The sequence below is a fragment of the Pristiophorus japonicus genome, chromosome 14 (genome assembly GCF_044704955.1).
Source record: "Pristiophorus japonicus isolate sPriJap1 chromosome 14, sPriJap1.hap1, whole genome shotgun sequence".
In the NCBI taxonomy this organism is placed as follows: domain Eukaryota; kingdom Metazoa; phylum Chordata; class Chondrichthyes; family Pristiophoridae; genus Pristiophorus; species Pristiophorus japonicus.
In genome coordinates this window covers 82155999-82183360 of record NC_091990.1, presented here as the reverse complement: position 1 = coordinate 82183360, position 27362 = coordinate 82155999, and the positions used below count along the sequence as shown (strand labels likewise).

At 46.2% G+C, this 27362-nt stretch overlaps 1 protein-coding gene across 5 annotated transcripts in view; it reads left to right on the top strand.

The window, feature by feature from the left end:
- LOC139279422 (embryonic protein UVS.2-like) overlaps positions 1 to 27362 on the top strand; it is a 604554-nt gene that overhangs the window by 475151 nt on the left and 102041 nt on the right. For all 5 annotated transcript variants that reach the window (XM_070898547.1, XM_070898546.1, XM_070898545.1 and 2 more), the window contains 3 exons: positions 4169 to 4287; positions 9794 to 10016; positions 10120 to 10229. In XM_070898547.1, the coding sequence (XP_070754648.1) occupies positions 4169 to 4287; positions 9794 to 10016; positions 10120 to 10229 (452 nt within the window). The remainder of the gene's footprint in view (positions 1 to 4168; positions 4288 to 9793; positions 10017 to 10119; positions 10230 to 27362) is intronic.

The following is a 27362-nucleotide window of genomic DNA, read 5'->3' as shown; positions in this document are numbered from 1 at the left end:
TGTGATGGGTGAGTCGCGCCCCTTGAATTAGGTGGATCTGCACTTTTACTGCTTGGAATTTCCCAATGCCTGGCTCGAACAGCGAAGGAAATTTGTTTAAGACCCGGGCGCACAAAGTGTCGTCAGAGGGCGACAGCGCTCGGACGTTGTCCGAGTTCCGGCATATCTTTTCCAGCCAGCTACTGTCGAGCAGCATGGGACCATCGCCCGGTACACCCAGAGTGGTAGCTTGTGCACCGCTCCATCGAAGGAGACCTTTACTGTAGCACTGCCAATTACAGGAATCAGTTCTTTCGTGTAAGTTCTTATTTTCTTGCAAACTGGAGTTAAGACTGGCCTTGAAGCCTTGTTGCACCACAACCTTTCGAAAGTCTTTTTGCCCATGATGGACTGGCTCACGCCCGTGTCCGACTCCATTGACTCTGGAAGTCCATTTAGTTCAACATTCAGCATTATCGGGGTCAATTCGTGGTGAATGTGTGCACCCCATGTACCTCTGCCTCCTCTATCTGAGGCTCTGGTTTGTCGTGATCCTCTGTGGATCTGTCCTCCTCTGCAACATGGTGGTTGCAGGTTTAACAGGCTTTGCAGCTCGCCTGCACACTCATTTGAGGTGTCCCATTGTTCCACCACAGCCCCTGCAAATGTACTTTTTGAATCGGCATGAATGGAAACAATGATCAACCCTGCACGCCAGCAAGGTGTTAATGGCCTTTCATTCATCACCCTTGATGGTGGACTCTGAGACCTGCAGGTATGTGTGACCTGCCCTGTACGTTACGATTTGAAAATAACATAAGAACATAAGAATTAGGAACAGGAGTAGGTCATCTAGCCTCTCGAGCCTGCTCCGCCATTCAACAAGATCATGGCTGATCTGGCCGTGGACTCAGCTCCACTTACCCGCCCACTCCCCGTAACCCTTAATTCCCTTATTGGTTAAAAATCTATCTATCTGTGATTTGAATACATTCAATGAGTTAGCCTCAACTGCTTCCTTGGGCAGAGAATTCCACAGATTCACAACCCTCTGGGAGAAGAAATTTCTTCTCAACTCAGTTTTAAATTGGCTCCCCCATATTTTGAGGTTGTTCCCCCTAGTTCTAGTCTCCCCGACCAGTGGCAACAACCTCTCTGCCTCTTTCTTGTCTATCCCTTTCATTATTATAAATGTTTCTATAAGATCCCCCCTCATCCTTCTGAACTCCAACGAGTAAAGACCCAGTCTACTCAATCTGTCATCATAAGGTAACCCCCTCATCTCCGGAATCAGCCTCGTGAATCGTCTCTGTACCCCCTCCAAAGCTAGTATATCCTTCCTTAAGTAAGATGACCAAAACTGTACGCAGTACTCCAGATGCGGCCTCACCAATACCCTATACAATTGCAGAAGGACCTCCCCGCTTTTGTACTCCATCCCTCTCGCAATGAAGGCCAACATTCTATTCACCTTCCTGATTACCTGCTGCACCTGCAAACTAACTTTTTGGGATTCATGCTCAAGGACCCCCAGGTCCCTCTGCACTGCAGCATGTTGTAATTTCTCCCCATTCAAATAATATTCCCTTTTACTGTTTTTTTTCCCAAGGTGGATGACCTCACACTTTCCGACATTGTATTCCATCTGCCTTTGTTCACAGTACTTTAGCAGCACTTGTGTGCTGAGAGATTTGCTTCGTATTGTCACTGGTGGCAATGAACGCCTGGGATACCGCTGTGGTCTTTCTCAAGGTTGGGGTCTCTACAGTCAAAAGTTTGTGAAGTATGGTTTCATGGCCAATGCCAAGCATGAAAAAGTCTCTGAGCATGTGCTCCAAATGTCCTTCAAATTCGCAATGTCCTGCAAGGCGTCTTAGCTCAGCGACATAACTCGGCACTTCCTGGCCTTCAGACCTTCTGCAGGTGTAGAACCGGTACCTCGCCATCAGAACGCTTTCCTTCGGTTTCAAATGCTCCCGGACCAATGTGCACAAATCGTCACATGATTTCTCCATGGGTTTCGTTGGAGTGAGCAGATTCTTCATGAGGCCATATGTTGGTGCCCCACAGATGGTGAGGAGGATCGCCCTTCGTTTGGCAGCACTCTCTTCCCCATCTAGCTCGTTGGCCACGAAGTATTGGTTGAGTCGCTCCACAAAAGTTTCCCAATCATCTCCCTCCAAGAATTTCTCCAGGACACTCACTGTTCTCTGCATCTTTGGGTTCACTATCTGTATCTTGTCGCCAGTTGTTGTATATGGAGAAAAAGTCAGACTGAATTCTGTGAGCTCAAAGTAAAGTGTGACCTTAGTCTTTTATTGAAGGTCTCCAGAGTGCCTCTCCAACCTGTGAAGCCTCCTTAAATACCTGTGCTCCCAAGGGATTATAGGATTCCTTGGGACTCCAGGGGTGAACCCTCTGGTGGCTGTACAGAGTAAATACAAGTATACATGTATAACAGATACAGCCACTTAAAATGGGCATATATGAAGACAACATTTCTGTGAGCTTTTACAAAAGCTGACAATGAGTTTAAGGGGTAAAAATTGCCCCGCCCAAAACGTTGTTACCGCAGCTGCAGTTCAGCTCAACTCTTGCGTGACATTCGGCACTCTGTTGTTTTTTTTTCCATGCATCCAGAACTCGATCATAATGGTTCCAGTGACTGCTCCTGAGGGGCAAAGATATGGCGGTGACAGCAACTAAGGGGTGGAAGTTGGATGCGGAGCAGAGTCACCGTTGCGATGACATCATCACGGTGCCACGTCACCACACCTCTCCCCTTCACTTAAAGCAGAGAGCCTGCACGATTTTTAAATTTCGGGCCACCAGGGAGGGTTTCGGCTGGGCCAGTGGCCTGTCATGCAAGAGCAGGTGCCAGGCTGCCAGTTGGCAACCCGGCCGAACCCGGGAGCAAACAGAGGATCAAGGTGTGGAAGGAAAAGCAGAGCCTGGTACCGGAGGATGACTGGAGTGGATTGTATTTCATTTTAAATATTAAATTAAACACTATGGGGTTGAAATTCCTTGTCGCTCCATTTAGGGGCGGTAACCGAGGTGAGGCGCGATTTCCTGCGCCCGGCGTGGAAATCCTGCCCCAGTTGCAAAATTGTGGTACCGCCCACGAGAGGAAGTAGAGCACAATGTCTCTCCGTGTAGCGCTGGTGCGAGCACACAACCCTCCCCTTCCATTAAAGGGGAGTGCACACTTCAAGCTCTGCAGTGGGGCGAGGGGCCTCCATTACGCCACCAGGAATGCGGGGGGCTGTGGCTGCAGCCCAGCACAGAAGCGGAATGCTGGGCTGCACCATTGTGGCACGGACTCCGCAAAATACACTAGGAAAGGCCGGACCGGTAAGTCAGCAAAGAAGAAAAATGGCACGCACACCTCCCCTTTACTTTTTGCCCCACGAGCCGAGTGCGGCCCACCTCACGATCCGCATGACTGGCGTTGACATCGCCCATGGCGGCCTCATGGGACGCTGCCTAATTTCCGCTGTGGGATGAAAATGAATCGCTGCGCATGCAATGACGGACGAGGTATCATTTGCACCCCAATGGGAAGTGCAAGCGATGTAAATTTCTCCCCCCATAGAAGTAAACAATTGTTTAACAAGATATTAAACAAATAAAAACTTAACAAAGAAAAATAAAAATATTGGGAGGACCTGCTAGTCTTGCGCTGCAGAGCCTGGAACTGCAGCCTGACAGGCTGCTGTTTACATAGGAATTACCAATATAAATGTTTGCAACAATTTTAAATTCTTCATGTTGATATAAAAGTGTTGTTGAAAAATAGTAACAATAGGAAGTAAGAGTTTCAGACAGGAAGTGCGTGTCATATTAATAATGTATAAAATAATCACACGTAAAATTATCTTTAATTACTTACATGAAGTTCCTTTGAAAGAAAACCTAACTTGTAAGCAATATTTAAAAGTTTGTGCAGTTTTCTCTTTTATATGCATCTTCCATTTTACATCTCCACGTTGAGCTACAGGCCAAATCAAGAGGCTATATTGGAAATAAAAGCTAAATGGCATAATTTTCTAACCTAGCTGCTCCTTGAGAGATATGTGAGCCAGGAAATTCTAATTGAACAGTAGTTTGGTATGAAAGTATCACACTGTGTAATGCATGTTTGTAATATAAGGTATCATGATTGCCCTTTTTAATTTATTTTTTTCAGATATATGTGGAAACATGCTAATAGCCAACTCTGGACATTTCACCACTCCAAATTTCCCAGGGCTTTATCCTAACAATGCTGACTGCAAGTGGATAATTAGGGGACGTCGTCATTTCAAGGTATGTAAAAGCTCAAAGTAATGTCAAAATAAAATGTGGCAGTCAGAAGTAGTATTTGTTGATAAGGGAACTAAAGAAAGATGATGAGGAAATATTCACAGAGGCCTTCAAGAAATCTTTCTATGAATTTGTTTGTGCTTGTCGCAATGAGTGCGATCAGTACTGGGAAATTGAGCTTTCCTTTTACATTTGCTCTAAATTTCTCAATTAATCATTTCCAGATTGGATATATCATCATCTAGATGCAAAGTAAATCTTCCATTTCACCAGGCATTCCCAAATGGCATAACACAGTTCAGTGTTGGACCATGAAGCTCTTTTACCCCAGATAACATTGTATGATGAAGCAATGCAGTAAGAGATGCATTGATTGGTTGTTGAAGCAGAGTAATTCTGGCTCTCCTTGTATTTATGTTTCTTTTCAAAATCTTTTACTGAGATTCTAAAAGATCAGGAAAGAGATAGAGGGGTCAAAATTGCCCCCCTTTTTAAGGCCTGTTACTGCCTCTAAGAGGCGGGAACGGGGCGGTAAAGCCTTACCAACCGGGGGCAGGCGGAGGGTGCGACCCTCCACAATTGCCCCCGGGCTGGGGGAAGTGAAAACAGGTTTCCACAGTGCCCTGACTTTCCGCCCCGCCCGGCACTCCAACCCCTTGTCAGCCATGCGCGACCCATTACCGCCCGGCGGCGACCCCTTTTCTGCCCCGCGGGGACAATTGCCCAGCGGGAGCGCGGCCACCATCGTCGGTGCCCCCAACAGCTTCAGGAGGCGGGAAACTGCCAGTAGCTGGGCGCTGCGGCCACCCTTAAAGGGGAGGGCGCACCACGGCAGCCGCCATTTTGTTTTAATTGTCGGCCGACTCTGCAGTCGGGCCTACAGTGGTGGCCGCTGATTCATTCGGGCCCCTCCCTGATGACCCAGTGTGTGCCAAGGAGGCCTCAGTAGGCCTCGCAGGGTCTCTTCCCTTTAAGTAAAGGGGGGAGACGTTGTTACGAGTCAGTGTGACGTGGCACATCTGCTTCGTGCTGACATTATCACCGCCCTGCTCCTGACACAAACCCGCCTTAAACAGCGCCACAAATGACTGGGAGTCGGTGACAAAGTTAAAGATCTGAATTTCCCGCCTCTTCCCTCTGACTCCCGACGGGGCGGAGGGCAATTTCCAGTCCAGATTTTCAGGAGAATTGTATGTAAAAGAGATTGGAGGACCATGGCAGCAACTGGGAGAGATCATTGGAGGAGAAAAACGCAAGATTGATATTAAAATACAAAGAACATTTAGAAAGGAGTGAACGGGAGAATTCAAATACCGAAAGAGGGAATAACAGGGAAGGAAACAGAGTGAAAGGGGAAAGGACATATATCGGGCTAGACTTTCCACTTTTGTACAAATCGGCCAAAAATAGGCATTATTTCCAGCGTGGGCAGTAAATATGGTTTTGAGATCAGCAGATTATCGCCCATTTCCAAAACCCTAACTTTCCATATTTGAAAATGGGCGTCACCGCGAACGATCTGAAATGGGCGTTAGCATAAAAAATGTTTGACCTTCTGCCGTAAAGTGTCACTGACCATAGCAACGGCATGGCAACGCTCATTTTCCGCATTTCAGGAGGTCAGGGGTCATCATTACATGCGCAGAAGAGGAGACAGAGAGAGAGGGAGCAGAGAGGGACTAAAAGTGTGTTTGGGTGTGGTGTATGCTTTTTTGACTGTTGTGGGAGGCAGGAGGGCGATTCACCAGCAGCAAAAAGCCTACTGAGCACCAAGAAGGTAGTTGGCACTGAGTTTTGGTCCAACAAATAATATATAACATGGAAGGGATGGAGGAGGCCCTGGAGCTGTTAGCCAGCAACACTGGCGACAGAGAGTTTGGCACTGCACCCCAAGGTGCCGCACCCCCATTGCCAACGACACATGAGAGCCAGGAGGAAGATCTTGCTTCTGGCTCGGAGCACGTTCCCACCTCGGGCCCCTCCTCTCCCGTATCCGTCCAAGCAGCGGTTCTGCCATCATCCCCCGCAATGAAGTAACGCCTGAGGAGCTCGTAGGCCAGGTGGACTGAAGTCAGGAGGGGAAGAGGTAAAGGTGGGGAGGAGAAGTGAGGGGGGGAAGGAAAGTGAGGTGCATGGCCGCAGGTGTTGTCTGGGGCATATTTTTACGTTGCTGCTGCTATTTTGGTGGGAGGGTCGGGGCAAGGGGCGACGGGACTATCTTGTTGGTTTGCATTTGTGTTCTGTTTTGCTGGAAATGGGGACCATTGGAATGATGTAAATGTGATAAATTTGTTGTGGGATGGGGTGTATTTTACAGTTATACTTATGATTTCATGCAAATGGCCGGGTTAAATGTTTTTTATTTAACATAACCTTGTTGTGCATTGTCTCAGATAGCTGCACCATAACACACTGGTGATTCCTTAATATGAAAGGTTATAATTACACTTAACTTGAATCAACTTAAACTTTAACTGTCGGCAAGGGGATGCACACCATTGATGTATGACCTGCATACCCAGCAGTGTTGCAGCTTTGTAAATACCACCAACGTTCTTTCAAGCAAAGCGCTCATTTATGAGCTGCTGACGTAAGAGTCTTGCAGCTATGTAGCCACCACGGGTCCTTTCCTGTGGTCTAGAAGGGGGCGGGGGCATGGTTTCAGCGTCAGCCTGATTGTTTGGCCTGAGGTCAGCATTCACCTCCTCGTCCTCCTCTTCCTCTCTCTCCTGAGGTGGACCGGCAGATCCTTTTGGCAATTCTTGTCCCCTCCTGTTCGCCAAGTTGTGCAGCATGGAGCACACCACCATGAATTGAGCTCACCTCCTGAGTGGTCCAGGCATCTAAAGCGCTGCTTAAGCACTCCAATGGATTTCTCGACGATATTGTAAGTGGATCTGTGGCTCTTGTATTGGTGTGGGTGTCACGCAGGGGGGTCATCAGCCAGGTGGCGAGGCCATATCCTTTGTCACCAAGCATCCAGCATCGACCTTGTGGCTGACTGGTAAACATGTCAGATACAGCGCTCTCACATAGGATGGATGCTGCCCGTAAATTTAGCATCCACTGCCATAATAATTTGCTGGTGATCGACAACAAGTTGCATATTCAGCGAGTAGAATCCCTTGCGGTTCCTAAAAACCTTTGCATCCTGAAAAGGTGCCCGCACGCGATGTGCGTACAGTCTATTGCTCCCTGCACCTTGGGGAAGTTAGCAATTCGGTAGAATCCTAAAGCCCTCTCAGTCTGAGCCTCCCTGGTCATAGAGAAGCTGATAAAGTCCATCCTGTGGACGTAAAGGACTTCAGTGACCGGTCTAATGCAGCAATGTGTGGCATGCTGAGATATAGCGCAAATGTCGCCAGCTGAGGCCTGAAAGGAACCCGACGCATAGTACGAAAATGCTGCGGTGACCATGATCTCAACGGACAGTGCGGTCCTGATGGTGCTGGCAGATTGCAGATCTCTCCTGATGAGATGGCATATCTCACTGATAACCTCTTTGTGGAAGCGCAGTCTCCTAAGGCAGGTGATGTCGGACAATTTGAGGTAACACTGCTTCTCTCTTTAAGTGCGGGGGGTGCAACGTCTGGTCCTCCTCATCAGTCCGGCACATTTTACATTGGGCACATAATGCTCTCGAATGTACCTTCTGCCATCTCGAGTCTGCAGCATGTGTGTGGTCATCAAGAGAGGCTGAGAAATGACCGGCCCCATTCCAATAGCTATCAGTATTACACCGATTGTTCACAAACAATAAATGTCCTCAATAAGACACCTAAAGTAAATTCCAATCGTCCACAGTATGAAATGATGTTTGTTCAGATGTTCACGTCACCTTGAAAGACCTCCACAGTACATGCAAACTCCCACGAGGTTGAAGCAGAGCATCCTTTTAAATGATGTGACCTGCAATTTAGAAACTGGCGTCCATACCGCTGTGATTAGTTCAGTTCAACTTTTTCACAGTGGTTTTTTCGGTGAGCAATATTGTCGGCAAGATGTGCGTCGAGGTGCTGAAAGTAAAGCTGAGCGATTTTCTGGGCGTTAGTTTCCACAAATGTAATTACATGTCGAAAGAAACGCTGGCCGATATTATGGGTGTTGGTTTCGCCCATTGTGGTCTTTCCGCCCCAAAAAAGTGGATGGGCGGTATTATTTTTTATCGCCGTTAAGTACATCCCGAAAGTAACGCTTGGTGACAAGTGACTGAGAAATGGGCGTTACATTCCATTTTTTGGCTAAGTGGGCGATATGTGGCCGTTATACGTCATTTCAGCGTTAAAATGGACGTTAAGTGGGCGGTATGCATGCAAAAATAATGGAAAATCTAGCCCATCGAGTGAGAGGGTAAAAAGAGAGTTATTTCTATTGCCGTTAACAAACTGGATTGTGACATCGACCCATATAGACCTTGGTAAGATCAATCAATAAGGTTAATGAATATATTTAGGAACCTCTGCCCTACACTTTCCAATAATCAGGTAAATTTTAACCCTAATTACCTTGGAGGGTGGGCAGTTCTAACCAAGGGGGTTACTTACCCATTAGTAACATGACCCATTCCCTACATTGCCGATTTTAAACTGCAAGGTTCTGCAGAAAGCAGAGGTGCCGCCTAAAGCAGGTGGGGTCTCATGAATTTATGTAAATCTAGATCCTAATACAACAAAGGGACCCGACTGCATCTTAACCCAGGCCTGAGCGGTGAAGCCACCACCATAACAGCAGGCCAGCAGCTGTCGGGATGGACGAAGAGGATGAAAATCTAAGTTATAATCTGGAAGTTTTAGATCAGTAAGGTTAAAATCATTTGTATGGAGTCTTTGAAACGTATTTCAGAAATATAGGACACAATCTTGTTTTTCATTACTTAATTCTCTCTCTTTTCTTGGTACTTCTATGGTCAATTTTTCCATGGAATTTCCTTTCTTGCTCCTCCTAAGCTGTAAATATGTCAACCAACATGGTGTTTATTCTTTCTGCATCCTCACTATTTTGAAATCAAGACCTTTTACACTGTTTCCTATTCAAACTCCTTAATCACAAGAACTCAGAACAATAAAATTTGCTACCTCCTTCAGTCTTTTCCTTTCTCACAATTTACAGCTCTGTAAAACCCATGAACTGATCAATAATTTTGCATTATTAGTCCAACTATTTTTCACCATGTTATTATCCTGCTCCAAGGCCTGGGCCTTTCAGTTAAGTTTTCTAGTTTAAAAAAATCTAATTTTATGGTCAATATCTAGGTATAAAGAACACAACCTATTAAAAAAACTTCAATTTGTTTTCAACTATCGAAATGCAATTTTCAGATGCTTGTATTTAATTAATAAGGTATGTTCTAACAGCAAAAATAAATACACATTAAGCCATACTAATCATCACCCTTGTTTCATATGTTGTACAAAAGACTTTTATGCTCCTGTGAAATGTGCCCTTTGTATGCAATTATAGCTCCCTGCAGAAATTGTTTGGTTTCTTACGTGATCTCATTTTTTCATAGATTCTCTTGGAATTTTCTTCATTTATGATACAAGAATTTACAGCTTGCATCGGCGATCATTTAATAATTTATGATGGTGCCAATAATCTTGCAAAAATCCTTGATGGACCAATTTGTGGTGCAGAGAATCCAGCTGTGATGTCAACGGAAAATGAATTATTAATTACATTCACCTCCACTCGGAGCTTACCAGCACATGGTTTCGCTGCCAGCTATCGACTCAGTAATGTTCTTAAAATGAACAGTCTTGTGTTCTCAATTATAAAGACACTTGTGTGACTTTATATATTTTAATTTCTTAGTTTTTGATGTGTTTTATTTTCTAGTTACATGTGGGCATATGCTGAAGACCAGCGAGGGACAAATTGAGAGTAAATCTGACCACTCCAAAGATGTGCACTGTTTTTGGGTCGTGCTGATAAAAAGACAGTATAAGGTTTGAACGTAGCTAACAGAAAAATGTAATAAAAACAGAAAGCTACAGCTGCAATTTTCACTACCGAGTTGGGGCAGGTGCGTTCGGGCCACGTAACAGGTCGGTGCCACGTTGTATTGATCATCCCGCTCTTCATAATGACTTTAGAGTAATGGCTCCTATTAAGGCAGGCGTGCACATAGCCCAGCCCTATTAAATGGTGCTGGTCTGATGACGACATTGATGACTCATTTCCGGCAGGGATATTTAAAGCAACTTTGGCCACATCGCATTTGAAAATGACTTCAAGAAGTCAGAGGACTGCACCTCGCTTTTCCGATGAATTGCTACATATTCTTGTGGAGGGAGTCAGAGCACACAGGGAGGTACCCTACCCTGCTGATGGGTGGAAGAGACCCTCCCAAGAGACCAAAAGAGCCTGGCTCCAAATTGCTAAAGGGGTCAACACCAGGGATTTCGTAAAAAGGACGTGGGTGCAGTGCAGGAAGTGCTTCAATAATCTGATGATATCAGGAAAGGTGACTGCAAGGCCACATTTACCATCATCCTGATGTACCTGTCACCATATCCCCATCACTCTGTCTTCTCAAGCCTACTCCTGCATATTATTCCTCACACTAACCTACCTTCCACTAATCCCTCCCTCTCTATGTACTCACATCCCCATCTGACTAACCACCCCTCACCCTCATTCTAATGTAATTATACCAAGTAACACCACAGAAGGAGGCCATTTGGCTTTGGTACCACACTCCCTCATAGTCACCCCCTACAGATATAAGCCACACATTCCTTACAGTCAATCCATCACTCTCACTAAAACTTCTCTTCTTTCCCTCCTTGCAGCACACAACAACAGGGAAAGGGGGAGGACCAGAGGTGGCCCTCCAGCCTTCAGTACTTATTTGCAGCAGAGGAGTTGGCCCTGGAGGTCTCATAAGTTGCAGAGCTGTTAGCGGTGAGAGATGGAGAGAGGGGGTCATCTCAGCAACCTGGTGACAGAATTATATCTCATGCAGCTACATGGCATACGGCAGTCACTCATAAGGTGACTAATGTCAGAAGCCAGTGAATGTTCGTCATATGCATAATGGTATCGTTACCCATTCTTAATATAACATTTCAAAATCATCTGTTTACTCTCCCACAGGTCCATTAAGAGCCCCCCAACTGTCTAGCCAGAGGAGCCACCAGCCTCTCAGGGTACATCTCAGCAGACCCAAGCGCACCCAGCTCCAGCGCGGATACGCACACCTCAGTGGGTTCTATGCGAGATAGAGATGTGTTGTCACCTGGTGTCTCACACATCACAAGTGAGCAAGAGCAGATGGTGTTGACAGGAACAGCAGTGCAGACTCCTCACTGGCGGCCACAGGATGTTCCCAGCTCTGCTCAGCAGCATGCAAATGCTGAGCTTCGAAGGCCATCGAGAAAGACGATGGTCCTGATGAGGCAGCAAGAAATGCAGGAGGTTCTGGTACGTTTTGCAGCCACAATGTCTGCAAATGTGCAGATAATTGAGGAGTCCATTTCAAACAGGAGCACCACCATGTTGCAGGTGATGGCGACAAAATGCTCTTCTATGGAAAGGATAACCATCTGCATGGAGCAGCTAATGGGCCACTCATATGTGCACATGCTGGTTATGGAGAACAGATGGCAGAGGCTCATAGACCTCCTCTCTAGGAGGGAACCAAACATAGACTTAACTCCTCATGGCCCCACTGCTGTGCAGCAAGGTGCTCTCCAGCTCCTTGCTAACAGGAAAATGCGGGTGGCCCATGAGAGGGATGATGGTGAGAGGGGAAATGGAAGTGGAGGCTCCTCTCAAAGTGCTCACTTCTCCCCCGTTGTCCCCCCCTCAGTCAGAGCCCCAGATGTTTCCTCGGATCGGGATGGCCGAACCTGTCCCTGCACACTTACAAGAGGAGCAGACTTTGGTGGTGCTCTCATAGTCTCCAAAACCCAGAAGATGTCCACCAAAAGTGTCAAGGCATTCGCAGCAGGGAAGTGAGCAGCCGGCCTCTACCTCTGCTGAAGCCACTGGAGGTGCGCCATGTAGCAGCATGCTTAAAAGAAAATTGACACAGAAGTAGATGCACAAGGATAAGCACATGGGTGTATAAAGAAGTGTTATTATTAAGGTTCCGTTACTGTTATCACACATATAAATCTATTTATTTTCACCACTTTCCAGTCATGCCCATTTTTGTCTGCTACTATGGAAGTGGCTTTATGAGTTGGTGAATGGTGAGACATAACGTTACCGCCAGCAATGGGGGTCAATGTGAAAGGAATGGGTTGTTCATTGTCGGGATGTTTTATGGTGTTGTTGGTGGCATGGTGGGGGGGTGGCGGGGTGAATTAGCACATCATGTGGCAGCCATATGGGTGCAATGCAGGAAGTTAAGTAAATCTGGCCATAATGCGGCCAACCCTGGTCTCCCAGGCAACAGTGTGCTCCAGTGCTGGTGCCATCTGGATTTTAGATTCCATCTGCTCCTCCTCCTCATCTTCCAGCTGAGGCTCCTCCTCCTCTGAAGAAGAAGAAACAGAGAAACACAGAAAATAGGTGCAGGAGTAGGCCATTCGGCCCTTCGAGCCTGCACCACCATTCAATAAGATCATGGCTGATCATTCACATTAGTACACCTTTCCTGCTTTCTTTCCATATCCCTTGATCCCTTTAGCCGTAAGGGCCATACCTAACTCCCTCTTGAATATATCCAATGACTAACTCCCTCTTGAATATATACAATGAAAGAGGAGTGGAGAATGCGGGCATCGATCCCGCTACCTCGTACAGGTTGTGTGCACTGCGCTTTGCTGTTCATGCAGCTCTAATCCTCGTTTTTGTGCTATGTTGTACAGCGTAGCAGCAGATGACGACGATTCTAGAGACGCTGACTGTTGCATTCTGAAGGGCTCCTACAGATCTGTCAAGTCAGCTGAAGCGCATCTTCAGCATGCCTATTGTTTGCTCTATGATAAAGTCGGTGGACATGTGGCTTTCATCATAATGCTCCTCAGCCTCATTGCTTGGCCACCTCAAGGGTGTCATGAGCCCGTCTTCGATGGATAGTCCTTGTCTCCAAGCAGCCAGCTGGTAAGTGTATTTGGTGGTGTGAAGAGCTGAGGATAGAGCAGGATGAAAGAGTCATGACAGCTGCCATGAAATTTGGCGCGCACATGCATGATGATCATCCTATGGTGACAGGCGAACTGCACATTGAGGGAGTGGAAGCCCTTGATGTGGGGGTGTTCTGAAAGCAACATGTGTGTGGTCGATTGTTCGCAACCGAGGATATTTGACCTTGAAATGAGCTTCCGGCCACATATCAGCGGCATAACTAAAACTGCCTATTTCCATCTCCGTAACATTGCCCGCCTCCGCCCCTGCCTCAGCTCTTCTGCTGCTGAAACCCTCATCCATGTTTTTGTTTCCTCTAGACTTGACTGCTCCACACACTCCTAGCTGGCCTCCCACATTCTACACTATGTAAACTTGAGATCATCCAAAACTCAGCAGTGTGCACTAACCCGCACCAAGTCAAGATCACCCATCATCCCTGTGTTTTCTGACTTACATTGGCTCCTAGTTAAACAATTCCTTGATTTCAAAATTCTCATCCTTGTTTACAAATCACTCCATGACCTTTCCCCTCCCTATCTCTGTAATTCATTTCAGCCTCACTACTCCACGAGATGTCTGCGCTCCTCAAATTTTGCCCTCTTGAGCATCGCTGTTTGTAACTGCTCAGCCTTCGGCTGCTTAGGCCCTAAGCTCTGGAACTCCTAAACCTCTCCACCCCTCTACCTCTCTTTCTTCCTTTAAGGCGCTCCTTAAAACCTACCTCTTTAACCAAGCTTTTGCTCATCTGCCCAAATTTCTTCTTATGTGGCTCACCGTCAAACTTATCTGTTTTGTCTTCTAACACTGCAGTGAAGCGCCTTGGGACGTTTTACTACGTTAAAGGCGTTATATAAATACAAGTTGTTGTTGTTGTTGTTGTTGTCGATGATGGCCTGCACCAATGGTAAGCCGCCCAGAGTGGCAAAGCTGAGCTTACGCTCAGCAACATTGGCTTCATCAGTCACAAAGTTGACATAATTGGCTGACATGTTAAACATGGCATCGGTCTCCTGGGTGATGCATCTGTGGGCAGCTCAATGTGATATGCCGCAAATGTCTGCAGCAGATTCCTGGAAAGAGCCTGAGGTGAAGAAGTTGAGGCCACTTATGCCTTTGGCAGTCACAGGTAAGACATGTCCACCAGGTCCTCTGCGCTGCAGGTCTCTGGCAGAAAACCATGCTTGCAAGTTAATTTTCTGCCCACTAGTAACTGCAGAACACAATTGGCAATTTTAACCACTGGGCCTCATTTAATTGTCACTGGTCTAGAACAGAATGAGCAGACCCTGTTTCCAGGTAAGTGGTTGGAGGGAAGGCATCAGGAGGGTCTCGCAGGAGGGAAATGTGTGGTGAGGCATGGGGAGTCTGGGCAGGAGAGACATCTTTCCTTCGTAAAAATGCGTCCATTTTTTTGCTTGCTTTAGGCAGACACCTCAGCTACCTGCAGAATCTTGTAGGTTAAGATCGCAGGCAGCAGGAAAGAAGTAAGTTCTGAGTGGGTAACTAACTTACTCGGTTTTAACTGCTTGGTTTGTACAGGGCCTTGGTGAGGCCCCACCTGGAATTTTGTATTAAGTTTTTGGTCTCCTAATCTGAGGAAGGACGTTCTTGCTATTGAGGGAGTGCAGCGAAGGTTCACCAGACTGATTCCCGGGATAGCAGGACTGACATATGAGGAGAGACTGGATCGACTGGGCCTTTATTCACTGGAGTTTAGAAGGATGAGAGGGGATCTCATAGAAACATATAAAATTCTGACGGGACATCAGATGCAGGAAGAATGTTCCCGATGTTGGGGAAGTCCAGAACCAGTGGACACAGTCTAAGGATAAGGGGTAGGCCATTTAGGACTGAGATGAGGAGGAACTTCTTCACTCGGAGAGTTGTTAACCTGTGGAATTCCCTACCGCAGAGAGTTGTTGATGCCAGTTCATTGGATATATTCAAGAGGGAGTTAGATATGGCCCTTCCGGCTAAAGGGATCAAGGGGTATGGAGAGAAAGCAGGAACGGGGTACTGAAGGAATGATCAGCCATGACCTTATTAAATGGTGGTGCAGGCTCGAAGGGCCGGATGGCCTACTCTTGCACCTATTTTCTATGTTTCTATGTTTCCATTAGGAAGGTAGGACTAAAATAGACCTGAGAGGAGCATTTGATGCTGACTCCAGGAGAACTTATAACTGTTTTAAATTGATCATATCCAGTTTCTGGAGGGTCAGGACAGGCATAGACTTATTTTTTGAATTTCTGTAATTTTTTGGTAATTGACTCCACCTGAGACACTCTGTAAATTCTGTCCCTGGTTTAACAGTGCTATCACATAATCAAGTCAACTAATAACGGAGTCAATTTTGAAGAGCTGGATAAAATGAAGTACTGATAGATTCCAAGCATTTTTTATTATTAATACTAATATTATAACCTTTATTTATGTAGCACCTTTAATGTAGTAAAACGTCTCAAGGTGCTTCACAACAGTGTTACAAGACAAACAGATAAATTTGACACCAAGCCATAGAAGAAGAAATTAAGGCAGATGACCTAAAGCTTGTTTAAAAAGATAGGTTTTAAGGAGCGTCTTAATGGAGGAAAGAGAGGTAGAGAGGCATAGAGGTTTAGGGAGGAAGTTCCAGAGCTTAGGGCCCAGACAGCTGAAGGCACGTCCACCAATGGTTGAGCAGTTATAATGAGGGACGTTCAAGAGGCCAGAATTTGAAGAGCGCAGACATCTTGTGGGGTTGTGAGTCTGAAAAAGATTACAGAGATAGGGAGGGGCAAGGCCATGGAGTGATTTGTAAACAAGGATGAGAATTTTGAAATCAAGGCATTATTTAACTGGGAGCCAATGTAGGTCAGAAAGCACAGGGGTGATCGGTGATCATGACTTGGTGCAGGTTAGTACATGACTACTGAGTTTGGATGACTTCAAGTTTTAGTGGTGTGGAATGTGGAAGGCTGGCCAGAATTGAGTTGGAGTAGTCAAATCCAGAGGTAATAAAGTCATGAATGAGGGTTTCAGCAGCAGAAGAGCTGAGGCAGGGTGGAGACGGGCAATGTTACGGAGGTGGTTAAAGGCGTTTTTTTTATGCTGCTGATATGTGGTTGGAAACTCATTTCAGGGTCAAATATGACACCTAGGTTGTGAACAGTCTTGTTCACCCTCAGATTGATGCTAGGCAGAGGTCAGTGGTTGGGAACGCAGTTTGTGGCAGAGACCAAAGATAATTGCTTTGGTCTTCCCAATATTTAATTGGAGAAAATTTCTGCTCATCCATATATCGGACAAGCAATCTGACAATTTAGATACCAAGCAGGGTTTCACAGAAGTGGCGGAGAGGTAGAACTGGGTGTCAACTGTGTACATGTGAAAACTGACTCCGTGATTTTGGATGATATCGCCAAGGGGTAGCATACAGATGAGAAATAAGAGGGGACCAGAGGTAACAATGCGGAAGTGGGAAGAGAAGCCATTGCAGGAGATTTTCTGGCTACGATTAGATAGATAAGAATGGAACAAGGCGAATGCAGTCCCACCTAACTGGACATTGGTGGAGAGGCATTGCAGGAGGATGGAGTGGTCAACTGCGTCAAAGGCTGCAGACAGGTCCTGAAGAATAAGGAGGGATAGTTTTCCTTTGTCCCAGTCATACAGGATGTCATTTGTAACTTTGATGAGAGCAATTTCAGTACTGTGGCAGCGTCAAAAGCTAGATTGAAGGAATTCAAACATTGAATTCATGGGAAGAGGGTCACGGATTTGGGAGGTATCAACACATTCAAGTACTTTGGTCAGGAAAGGGAGGTTGGAGATGGGGCGATAGCTAGCAAGCAACATGGGGTCAAGGGTTGATTTTTTGAGGAGAGGGGTGATGACAGCAGATTTGAAGGAGAGGGGAACAATACCTGAGGAGCGAGAACCGGTAACAATGTCGGCTAACATGGGAGCCAAAAAAGGAAGTTGGGTGGTCAGCAGTTTAGTGGAAATTGGGTCACGAGAACAGGAAGTGGGTCTCAAGGACACGATGTGTTTGGAGAGATTAAGAGGGGAGATCAAAGAGAAATTAGAGAAAGATATGAGTTTAGGGCTAGGGCAAAAATTTGGCAGATGGAGTATAACGTTTCGATAAGATCACCTCTCATTCTTTTGAATTCCAATGAATAGAGGCCCAACCTACTCAACCTTTCCTCATAAGCCAACCCCCTCATCTCCGGAATCAACCTAGGGAACCTTCTCTGAACTGTCTCCAAAGCAAGTATATCCTTTCGTAAATATGGAAACCAAAATTGCACACAGTATTCCAGGTGTGGCCTCACCAATCACCAATACTCTGTATAACTATAGCAAAACTTCCCTGCTTTTGTACTCCATCCCTTTTGCAATAAAGGCCAAGATTCCATTGGCCTTCCTGATCACTTGCTGTACCTGCACACTATCTTTTTGTGTTTCATGCACAATTACCCCCACGTCCCGCTGTACTGCGGCACTTTGCAATCTTTCTCCATTTAAATAATAACTTGCTTTTTGATTCTTCCAAAGTGCATGACCTCACACTTTCCTACTTCTGCTCCTATTTCTTATGTTCTTATGTTCTTATCTTTGATACAAAGAATTCCATGAGCTTCCTCATACTTGTTGTTGGAGGTGAGTGTGGTGGAGACAGGGGAGAGGGGTTTAAGGAGACGGTTAGCAGTAGAAATGACATATGTTACCAATGCTACAAAGATTAAAATCAATGCATTCAGGTCTTATAATATTGCCTGGAATTTCAATGGAACTATTGTATCACACTTATGCATATCATACAGTATTTACTTTCATATTAACACAAGCACAGTACATTATAATATATTCTAAATGGGTGCAAAGAAAATGGGTCCAACTGCAAAACTTGTGCAGAGGATAATTGCATGATCTGCTGTAAATGGAAAAAACATGCCCTCTTCTCTGTGAATATATTTAAGTAGGATGATGCACAAGAGAAAAGAGCATTGATGAGATGGTAGGAATGCACATAGATATTGGTACTCTTTCTCAGAATTGCTACACTTTCAGGCCATCACACCAAATCCTTCTGACACCTACATATGGCAAGAGGAATGCATGGCCAGGCTGCCAGTTGAAATGGAATCAACAGCAAGTCCATCTGCCATGAAAGGAGAATCACCACAGTCCTAGAAAACTTTTGCAAGACAGCAGCCAACCATTTCATGCATTCCTGCCACTGAGGTAACATCAAGGATAAGTATAAAGCTCAATTTAACAGTGTATGTTTCGCACACTAGCATCAAAGGGACTGACTCACTGTGATAAGCACTTGGCACAAACTTAGAAACATAGAAATTTACAGCGCAGAAGGAAGCCATTTCGGCGCATCGTGTCCACGCCGGCCAACAAAGAGCCGCCCACATGGCCCTTGGTCAGCAACCCTAAAGGTTACATATAAACCGATGAACAATGACAAAAAGGAAAAGAGCACCCAGCCCAATCAGTCCACCTCACACAATTGCGACACCTCTTACACTGAAAACATCTACACTCCACCCCAACCGGAGCAATGTGATTTCCTGGAGAGGCAAAAAACAGATAAAAACTCAGGCCAATTTAGGGAGAAAAAATCTGGGAAAATTCCTCTCCGACCCATCCAGATGATCGATATTAGTCCAGGAGATCACCTTGGCCGTATTCTATTCCTTGCAGTACTTACCAGTATATCTGCGCCGTCCAACAAAACATCATCCAGTCTAATTCCAATTAGCAGCTCTAGGTCCTTAACCTTGTATGTTACTGCACTTTAAGTGTCCATCCAACCATCTCTTAAAAGTGGTGAGGGTTTCTGCATCCGCCACTCTTCCAGGCAGCGAGTTCCAGATCCCCACAACACTCTGCGTCAAGAAGCCCCCCCCTCAAATCCTCCCTAAACCTTCCACCAACCCCTTAAAGCTATACCCCCTCATAATAGACCCCTCCACCAATGGAAACAGACCCTTACTATCCACTATGTCCAGGCCCCTCAATATTTTGTACATCTCAATGAGGTCTCCTCTCAACCTCCTCTGTTCCAATGAGAACAAACCCAGCCTATCCAATCTGTCCTCATAACTAAGATTCTCCATTTCAAGCAGCATCCTAGTAAATCTCCTCTGCAGCCTCTCTAGTGCAATCAAGTCCTTCCTATAATACGGCGACCAGAACTGCACGCAGCACTCCAGCTGTGGCCTAACCAAAGTATTATACAATTTAAGTATAATCTCCCTGCTCTTATATTCTGTGCCTCGGCCAATAAAGGCAAGCATTCCATATGCCTTCTTAACCACGTTATCCACCTGGCCTGCTACTTTCAGAGATCTGTGGACAAGTACATCAAGGTCCCTTTGTTCATCTACACTATTAAGTGGCCTACAGCTTAATGTGTATACCCTTTCCTTACTAGCCCTGCATCACCTCACACTTCTCTGAATTATATTCCATTTGCCACTGCTCTGCCCACTTGACCAGTAGATTGATATCCTCCTGCAGCCCATGACTTTCCTCTTCATTATCAACCACACAACCAATTTTAGTGTCGTCTGCAAACTTCTTAATCATACTCCCTAAATTCAAATCTAAATCATTGATATATACCACAAAAAGCAAGGGTCCCAGTACTGAGCCCTGCAGAACCCTACTGGAAACATCCTTCCAGTCACAAAATCATCCATGAATCATTACCCTTTGCTTCCTACCTCCAAGCCAATTTTGGATCCAACTTGCCACTTTGCTCTGGATCCCATGGGCTTTAACCTTCATAACTAGTCTACCATGTGGGACCTTATCAAAAGCCTTGCTAAAGTCCATATATACTACCCTCATCAACCCTTGTAGTTACCTCCTCAAAAAATTCAATCAGATTAGTCAAACTCGATCTTCCCTTAACAAATCCATGCTGACTGTTCCTAATTTATCCTTGCTTTTCCAAATGCAGATTTATCCTGTCTTTCAGGATTTTTTCCAATAATTTTCCCACCACTGAGGTTAGGCTGACAGGCCTACTCCTTACTCGGCCTATCCCTTTCTCCCTTCTTAAACAAGGGTACTACATTAGCAGTCCTCCAATCCTGCGGCACCACGCCCAGCTCCAAAGAGGCCTGGAAAATGATGGTCAAGGTCTCTGCTATTTCCTCCTTTACTTCGCTCAACAGTCTGGGAGGCATTTCATCTGGGCCTGGGGACTTATCTACTTTCAAAGCTGCTAAACACCTTAATACTTCCTCTCTCACTATATTTATTTCATCCAGAATATCACACTCCTCCTCGATAGCAATATCTGCATTACCCCTTTCCTTTGTGAAAACAGATGCAAAGTATTCGTTAAGAACCCGACCAACATCTTTCTCCGCCACACAAAGATTACCCTTGTGGTCTCTAATAGGCCCTACCCTTTCTTTAGTTACCCTCTTATTAATATGTTTATAGAACATCTTAGGGTTTTCCTTAATTTTACTGGCCAAGAATTTCTCGTGCTCTCTCTTAGCATTCCTAATATCCTTTTTAACTTTGCCTCTTAACTTTCTATATTCCTCTAAAGATTATAAAGTATTTAGCCATTGGTATATGATATAAGCATCCCTTTTTTTCTTAATCCTCCCCTGTAAGTCCCTAGACATCCAGGGGGCTCTAGAATTAGTTTTCCCAGCCTTTTTCTTTAAGGGCACATGTTTGGACTGAGCCTTCCGGATCTCCTTCTTAAATGCCTCCCACTGTTCCAACATTGATTTACCTACAAGTAGCTGTTTCCAGTCCACTATGGCCAAATCAGTGCTTAACTTAGCAAAATTAGCTTTTTCCCAATTCGGAACTTTTATTCCAGACCTATTCTTGTCCTTATCCGTAACCAACTTGAATCTGACTGAATTATGGTCACTGGCACCCAAGTGATTCCTCCACTAATACCCCTTCAGCCTGCCCAGCTTCATTCCCCAAAACAAAATCCAAGACCGCCCCCTCTCGTGTTGGACTTGCTACATACTGACTAAAAAAATTCTCTTGAATGCATTTCAAGAATTCCGCACCCTCTATGAGATCATTAATTAATCCAGCCTCATTATACATTACCAAATCTAAAATAGTCTGCTCCCTGGTTTGTTCCACAATGTATTGTTCTAAGAAACTATCCCGAATACACTCTATGAACTCTTCCTCAAGGTTACCTTTGCTAATTTGATTTGTACAATCAATATGATGATTAAAATCGCCCATGATAATTGCCGTACCTTTCTTACAAGCATCCATTATTTCTTGATTTATAATCTATCCTGCAGTTTAGCTACTGTCAGGGGGCCTATAGACTACTCCCACCAGTGACTTCTTTCCCTTATTATTTCTTATCTCCACCCAGACTGATTCTAGATCTTGATCTTCTGTGCCAATATCATTTCTCACTACTGCACTGATCTCATCCTTTAGGAACAGAGCTATCCCACCTCCTTTTCCTTTCTGCATATCCTTCTGAAATGGCAAATACCCTTGAATATTCAATTGCCAGCCTTGATCACCTTGCATCCACGTCTCTATAATGGCTATCAGACTATACACATTTATTTCTATTTGTGCCATCAACTCATCTGTATGCATTCAGATAAAGAGCTTTTAACTTTGTCTTTTTTACCATGTTTCTCTACTCTAATCCCACTTTCTGATGCACTCATGTGTGTATGCTCTGTCCCTTCCTGTTACACTCCGGTTATTATTATCCCTATCTCTACCCTGCACTTTTATCTCCGACTTCTAAAATTTCTGCTTACCTGCTTCCTCCTCCTCACTATTTAGTTTAAAGCCCTATCTACAGCTCTAGTTATTCGATTCGATTCGACACTGGTCCCAGCCTCATTCAAGTGAAGCCTGTCGTGATGGAACTGCTCCCTCTTATCCCAGTACTGGTGCCAGTGCCCCATGGATCAAAACCCATTGCTCCCACAGTAATCTTTGAACCATTTGGAACCCATCATGATGGAATACCTATGACGAAACTGACGGCTTCAATGGCAGCACAAAATGCTCAGATGGCTAACATTTTGACAAGTCCCCAGATGTTTGTGAAGAGGACATTACAGGGTCGACTGGGCTGGCTGTGCCTTTTGTGTGTCCGAATCCGATGCCTAGGTTGATCCCGTCTGGTGTTATTCTTATTATTGTTTTTCATAGTGGCTTTATACAACTGAGTAGTTACCAGGCCATTTCAGAGGGCAGTGAAAAGTCAAACAAATTGCTGTGGGTCTGGATTCACATATAGGACAGACCAGGTATGGACGGCAGATTTTCTTTCCAAACGGACATTAGTGAACCAGATGGGTTTTTATGACCATTACTCGTACTGATACCAGATTTATGGCCATTACTGGTACCAGATTTATTTAATTAACTAAATTTAAATTTCCCAGCTGTTGTGGTGGGATTTAAACTCTCATGTCACCAAATCATTCGGCAGAAACCAAGAGAACACCTTTCTGCCTGAGCTCTAAGAGATTGAGGAATGGTTCAGCTAACCATAACTCCGAGTCTCCATTCACCAGCAATTTCACAGTCCCTACCTTTCTTCTTACAGTCACCAATCATCATCACATTGTTTTCTTTCGTTCAAAAGAATACGTGTTGTTTCACTTAACAGCAAACATAAAAAGCACCATATCCAAAACTCAATTTATCAAATCAATAATCTCACGCCACTCAAAATGAAACTATTCACCCTTGTGCATTCCTTTCTTGCCTGTCTTCTGTGTTCCTTTGCTATCTTGGTGTGCCTTTGAGGTATTTCCCCAGAGTCTGTAACTTAGGAGGTGGAAGTCTGCTGAGATTCCATTGAGGAGAATGCAGATGGTCTTGGAGGGTGACCTCGAGCAGCTCTGGGCCTAGAGGGCCCGGCCTCAGACTTTACCATCTTGGCCTGAGCTGCATCAGTCTGTACAAGGTGGGGCTATGGTGGAGTGTCAGGGACGGGAGCAGGTATTATTGTGTTCCTAACACAGATGAGGCTGCACGCAAAGAGGTTAAAGTAACAGTGACCTCAGTCTTTAATAAGACACTCCAGAGTGAGGAACAGGCCTTAGGGGCCAGCTTATATACAGTGCTCCCAAGGAATGCTGGGATCCCTTGGGAATTCAGAGGATGAGCTCCCTCATCCTCTGAACATGGGAGAACATGGGAGGGCATGCTTTTCAGATAAACAACATCACTCCCCCCCACAAAGTCAAAGTGAAACTATTTACAAGGTGAGAAGGTCGGGAACCTTTCTTTCCCTGGTGGACCGCCTCTGTGCAAATGTTTGTTCTGGTGTGTTGGCTGTGCCCTCGCTGGACTGACGTGTTGTTGGCCCTGCAGGGCTGCTAGGTGAGCCTGGCCTTGCTGGGCTCTTGGGCGTCCAGAACCAGGGGACACAGTCTTAGGATAAGGGGCAGGCAATTTAGGACTGAGGTGAGGAGAAACTTCTTCACTCAGAGAGTTGTTAACCTGTAGAATTCCCTGCCGCAGAGAGTTATTGATGCAGGTTCATTTATATATTTAAGAGGGAGTTAGATATGGCCCTTGCGGCTAAAGGGATCAAGGGGTATGGAGAGAAAGCAGGAAAGGGGTACTGAAGGAATGATCAGCCATGTTCTTATTGAATGGTGGCGCAGGCTCAAAGGGCCAAATGGCCTACTCCTGCACCTATTTTCTATGTTTCTATGTGATGGGTTCGATTTCCTGGTCCGGCGTGGTGTCGTTGATCCTTTGGGTGTGTGTTGTGGGCTCGAAAAAGGTGGTGTCTGCTGTGCGTTGTTTAGGGCAGTCTGTGAACCGCAGCCTCATTTGGTCCAGGTGCTTTCTGCAAATTTGTCCATTGTCTAGTTTGACTGCAAACACCCTACTCCCTTCTTTAGCTATCACCGTTCCCGCGATCCACTTGGGACTATGGCCATAGTTTAGCACATACACAGGGTCATTCAGATCAATTTCCCGTGACAAAGTGGCGCGACCATCATTTACATTTTGTTGCTGCTGTCTGCTCTCAACCTGATCATGCAGGTTGGGGTCAACCAGCGAGAGTCTGGTTTTAAGTGTCCTTTACATGAGTAGCTCAGCCGGGGGCACCCCTGTGAGCGAGTGGGGTCTCGTGCGGTAGCTGAGACAGGCGGGTTTGGAGTGAGCCTTCTGTAACTTGTTTAAGGCTCTGTTTGATGGTTTGTACTGCCCGCTCTGCCTGACCATTGGAGGCTGGTTTAAACGGGGCCGAGGTGACATGTTTGATCCCATTGCGGATCATGAATTTGTTAAATTCGGCACTGATGAAACATGGCCCGTTGTCATTGACCAGCATGTCAAGCAGGCCGTGGGTGGCAAACATGGCCCTCAGGCTTTCAATGGTGGCGGTGGCGGTGCTTCCTGACATTATTTCACATTCAATCCATTTTGAAAAAGCATCCACCACCACCAGGAACATTTTACCGAGAAACGGGCCCGCATAGTCGATATGGATCCTCGACCATGGTGTGGAGGGCCAGGACCACAAACTTAGTGCTATCTCTCTGGGCGCGTTGCTCAACTGAGCACATACGCTGCATTGCTGTACACAGGACTCAAAGTCAGAGTCGGTACCGGGCCACCACCACCATCATTGCTATACCTGGGTGTGTGCTGTGGAGATCTGAGATGAACGTCTCCCTGCCCTTTTTTGATAGCACTACGCGGTTACCCCACAACAGGCAGTCTGCCTGAATGGACAGCTCCTCCTTTCACCACTGGAATGGCTTGATTGGCTCTTGCATTTCAATGGGGATGCTGGCCCAGCTCCCATGCAGTGCACAGTTTTTTACTAGGGACAGCAGAGGATCTTGGCTGGTCCAAGTCCTAATCTGGCGGCTGTGACAGGTGATTTATCATTTTCAAACGCTTCCATGACCATCAACAGGTCTGCGGGCTGTGCCACCATCAACAAGTTTGCAGGCTGCGCCATTTCCACCCCCATGGTTGGCAATGGTAGCCGACTGAGAGCATCCGCACAGTTCTCGGTGCCTGGCCTGTGGCGGATGATATAGTTATACGCTGACAGCGCGAGTGCCCACCTTTGTATGCGGGCTGAGACATTAGTATTTATCCCCTTGTTTTCAGCAAACAGGGATGTGAGGGGCTTGTGATGGGTTTCCAGCTCAAATTCGAGGTCAAATAGGTACTGATGCATTTTCTTTACCCCGAACACACACGCTAATGCCTCTTTCTCAATCATGCTGTAGGCCCTCTTGCCCTCAGACAAGCTCCTGGAAGCATAGGCGACAGGTTGCAACTTCCCCGCAACATTAGCTTGTTGTAATACACAGCCGACTCCGTACGACGACGCGTCAGATGCTAGCACAAGTCTTTTACACGGGTTATACAATACAAGCAGCTTGCTGGAGCATAAAATGTTTCTGGCTTTCTCAAAAGCAATGACTTGGTTTTTTCCCCATACCCAGTTCTCACCTTAAGTTACCAAAGTAGTTGAGGAGTCCCAGGAACGACCGATGCTCCGTGACGTTCTGTGGCCTGGGCGCGTACCTGATAGCCTCTGTCTTGGTGTCTGTGGGCCGAATGCTGTTCGCCGCGATCTTTCTCCCCAAAAACTCCACTTCTGTTGCCATGAAGACACACTTCGACCTCTTCAGTCGCAGCCCTATGCGATCCAGTCGCTGGAGGACCTCCTCCAGGTTTTGTAGGTGCTCGCCGGTGTCCCGACCCATGACCAATATGCCGTCCTGAAAGACCACCGTGTGTGGTACCGACTTGAGCAGGCTCTCCATGTTTCTCTGGAAGATCGCTGCAGCCGACCGAATTCCAAACGGGCATCTGTTGTAGATGAACAGTCCCTTGTGCGTGTTGATGCAGGTGAGGCCCTTCGAAGACTCCTCCAGCTCCTGCATCATGTAGGCCGAAGTCAGGTCGAGCTTGGTGAACGTCTTGCCTCCTGCCAGCGTCGCAAATAGGTCGTCTGCCTTAGATAGCGGGTATTGGTCCTGTCGTGAGAAACGATTAATAGTTACTTTATAATCGCCGCAAATCCTGACCATGCCATCACTTTTGAGTACTGGAACAATCGGGCTGGCCCACTCGCTGAATTCCACTGGGGAAATGATGCCCTCGCGTTGCAGCCTGTCCAGCTCGATTTCCGCTCTCTCCCTCAACATGTGAGGTACCGCTTGCACCTTGTGGTGAATGGGTCGTGCCTCTGGGACCAAGTGGATCCGCACCTTCACCCCGGAAAAGTTTCCAATGCCTGGCTCAAAGAGGGAAGGAAATTTGTCAAGAACCTGGGTGCATGAGGCCTCATCGACATGTGATAGCGCTCGGATGTCATCCCAGTTCCAGCGGATTTTGCCCAGCCAGCTTCCTTCCAAGCAGTGTGTGGCCATCACCCGGGACAATCTAGAGTGGCAGTTCGTGCACCGTGCCCTCGTAGGTGACCTTGATCATGGCGCTGCCCAGGACAGTGATAAGCTCTTTGGTGTACGTTCTCAGTTTTGTGTGGATGGGGCTCAGGGCTGGTCTGAATGCTTTGTTGCACCACAGTCTCTCAAACATCTTTTTACTCATGATGGATTGGCTAACGCCAGTGTCCAGTTCCATGGCTACGGGTAAGCCATTCATTTTTAGGTTTAGCATTATCGGTGGACATTTCGTCTCAAATGTGTGCACCCTGTGTACTTCAGCATCTGCCTCCTCTCTCTGAGGCTCGAAATTGCTTTGATCCACCGATCTTCCTCTGCCACGTGGTGGTTAGCAGGTTTTGCAGAGCTTGCAGCTCGTTTGCAAGCTCGGTGGAGGTGCCCCATTGTTCCACAGCTCTTGCAAACATAACCTTTGAAGCGGCATGAATAGGCTGAATGGAAGCCTCCACAACGCTAACAAGTTGTAAATTGCCTTGCATTCATCCTTTGTTGGGGACTCTGAGTCATCTGGGTCACCTGAGGCCTGCTGGCAGTTGCAGACTCGTGGATTTTGCCTTGTACATTTCT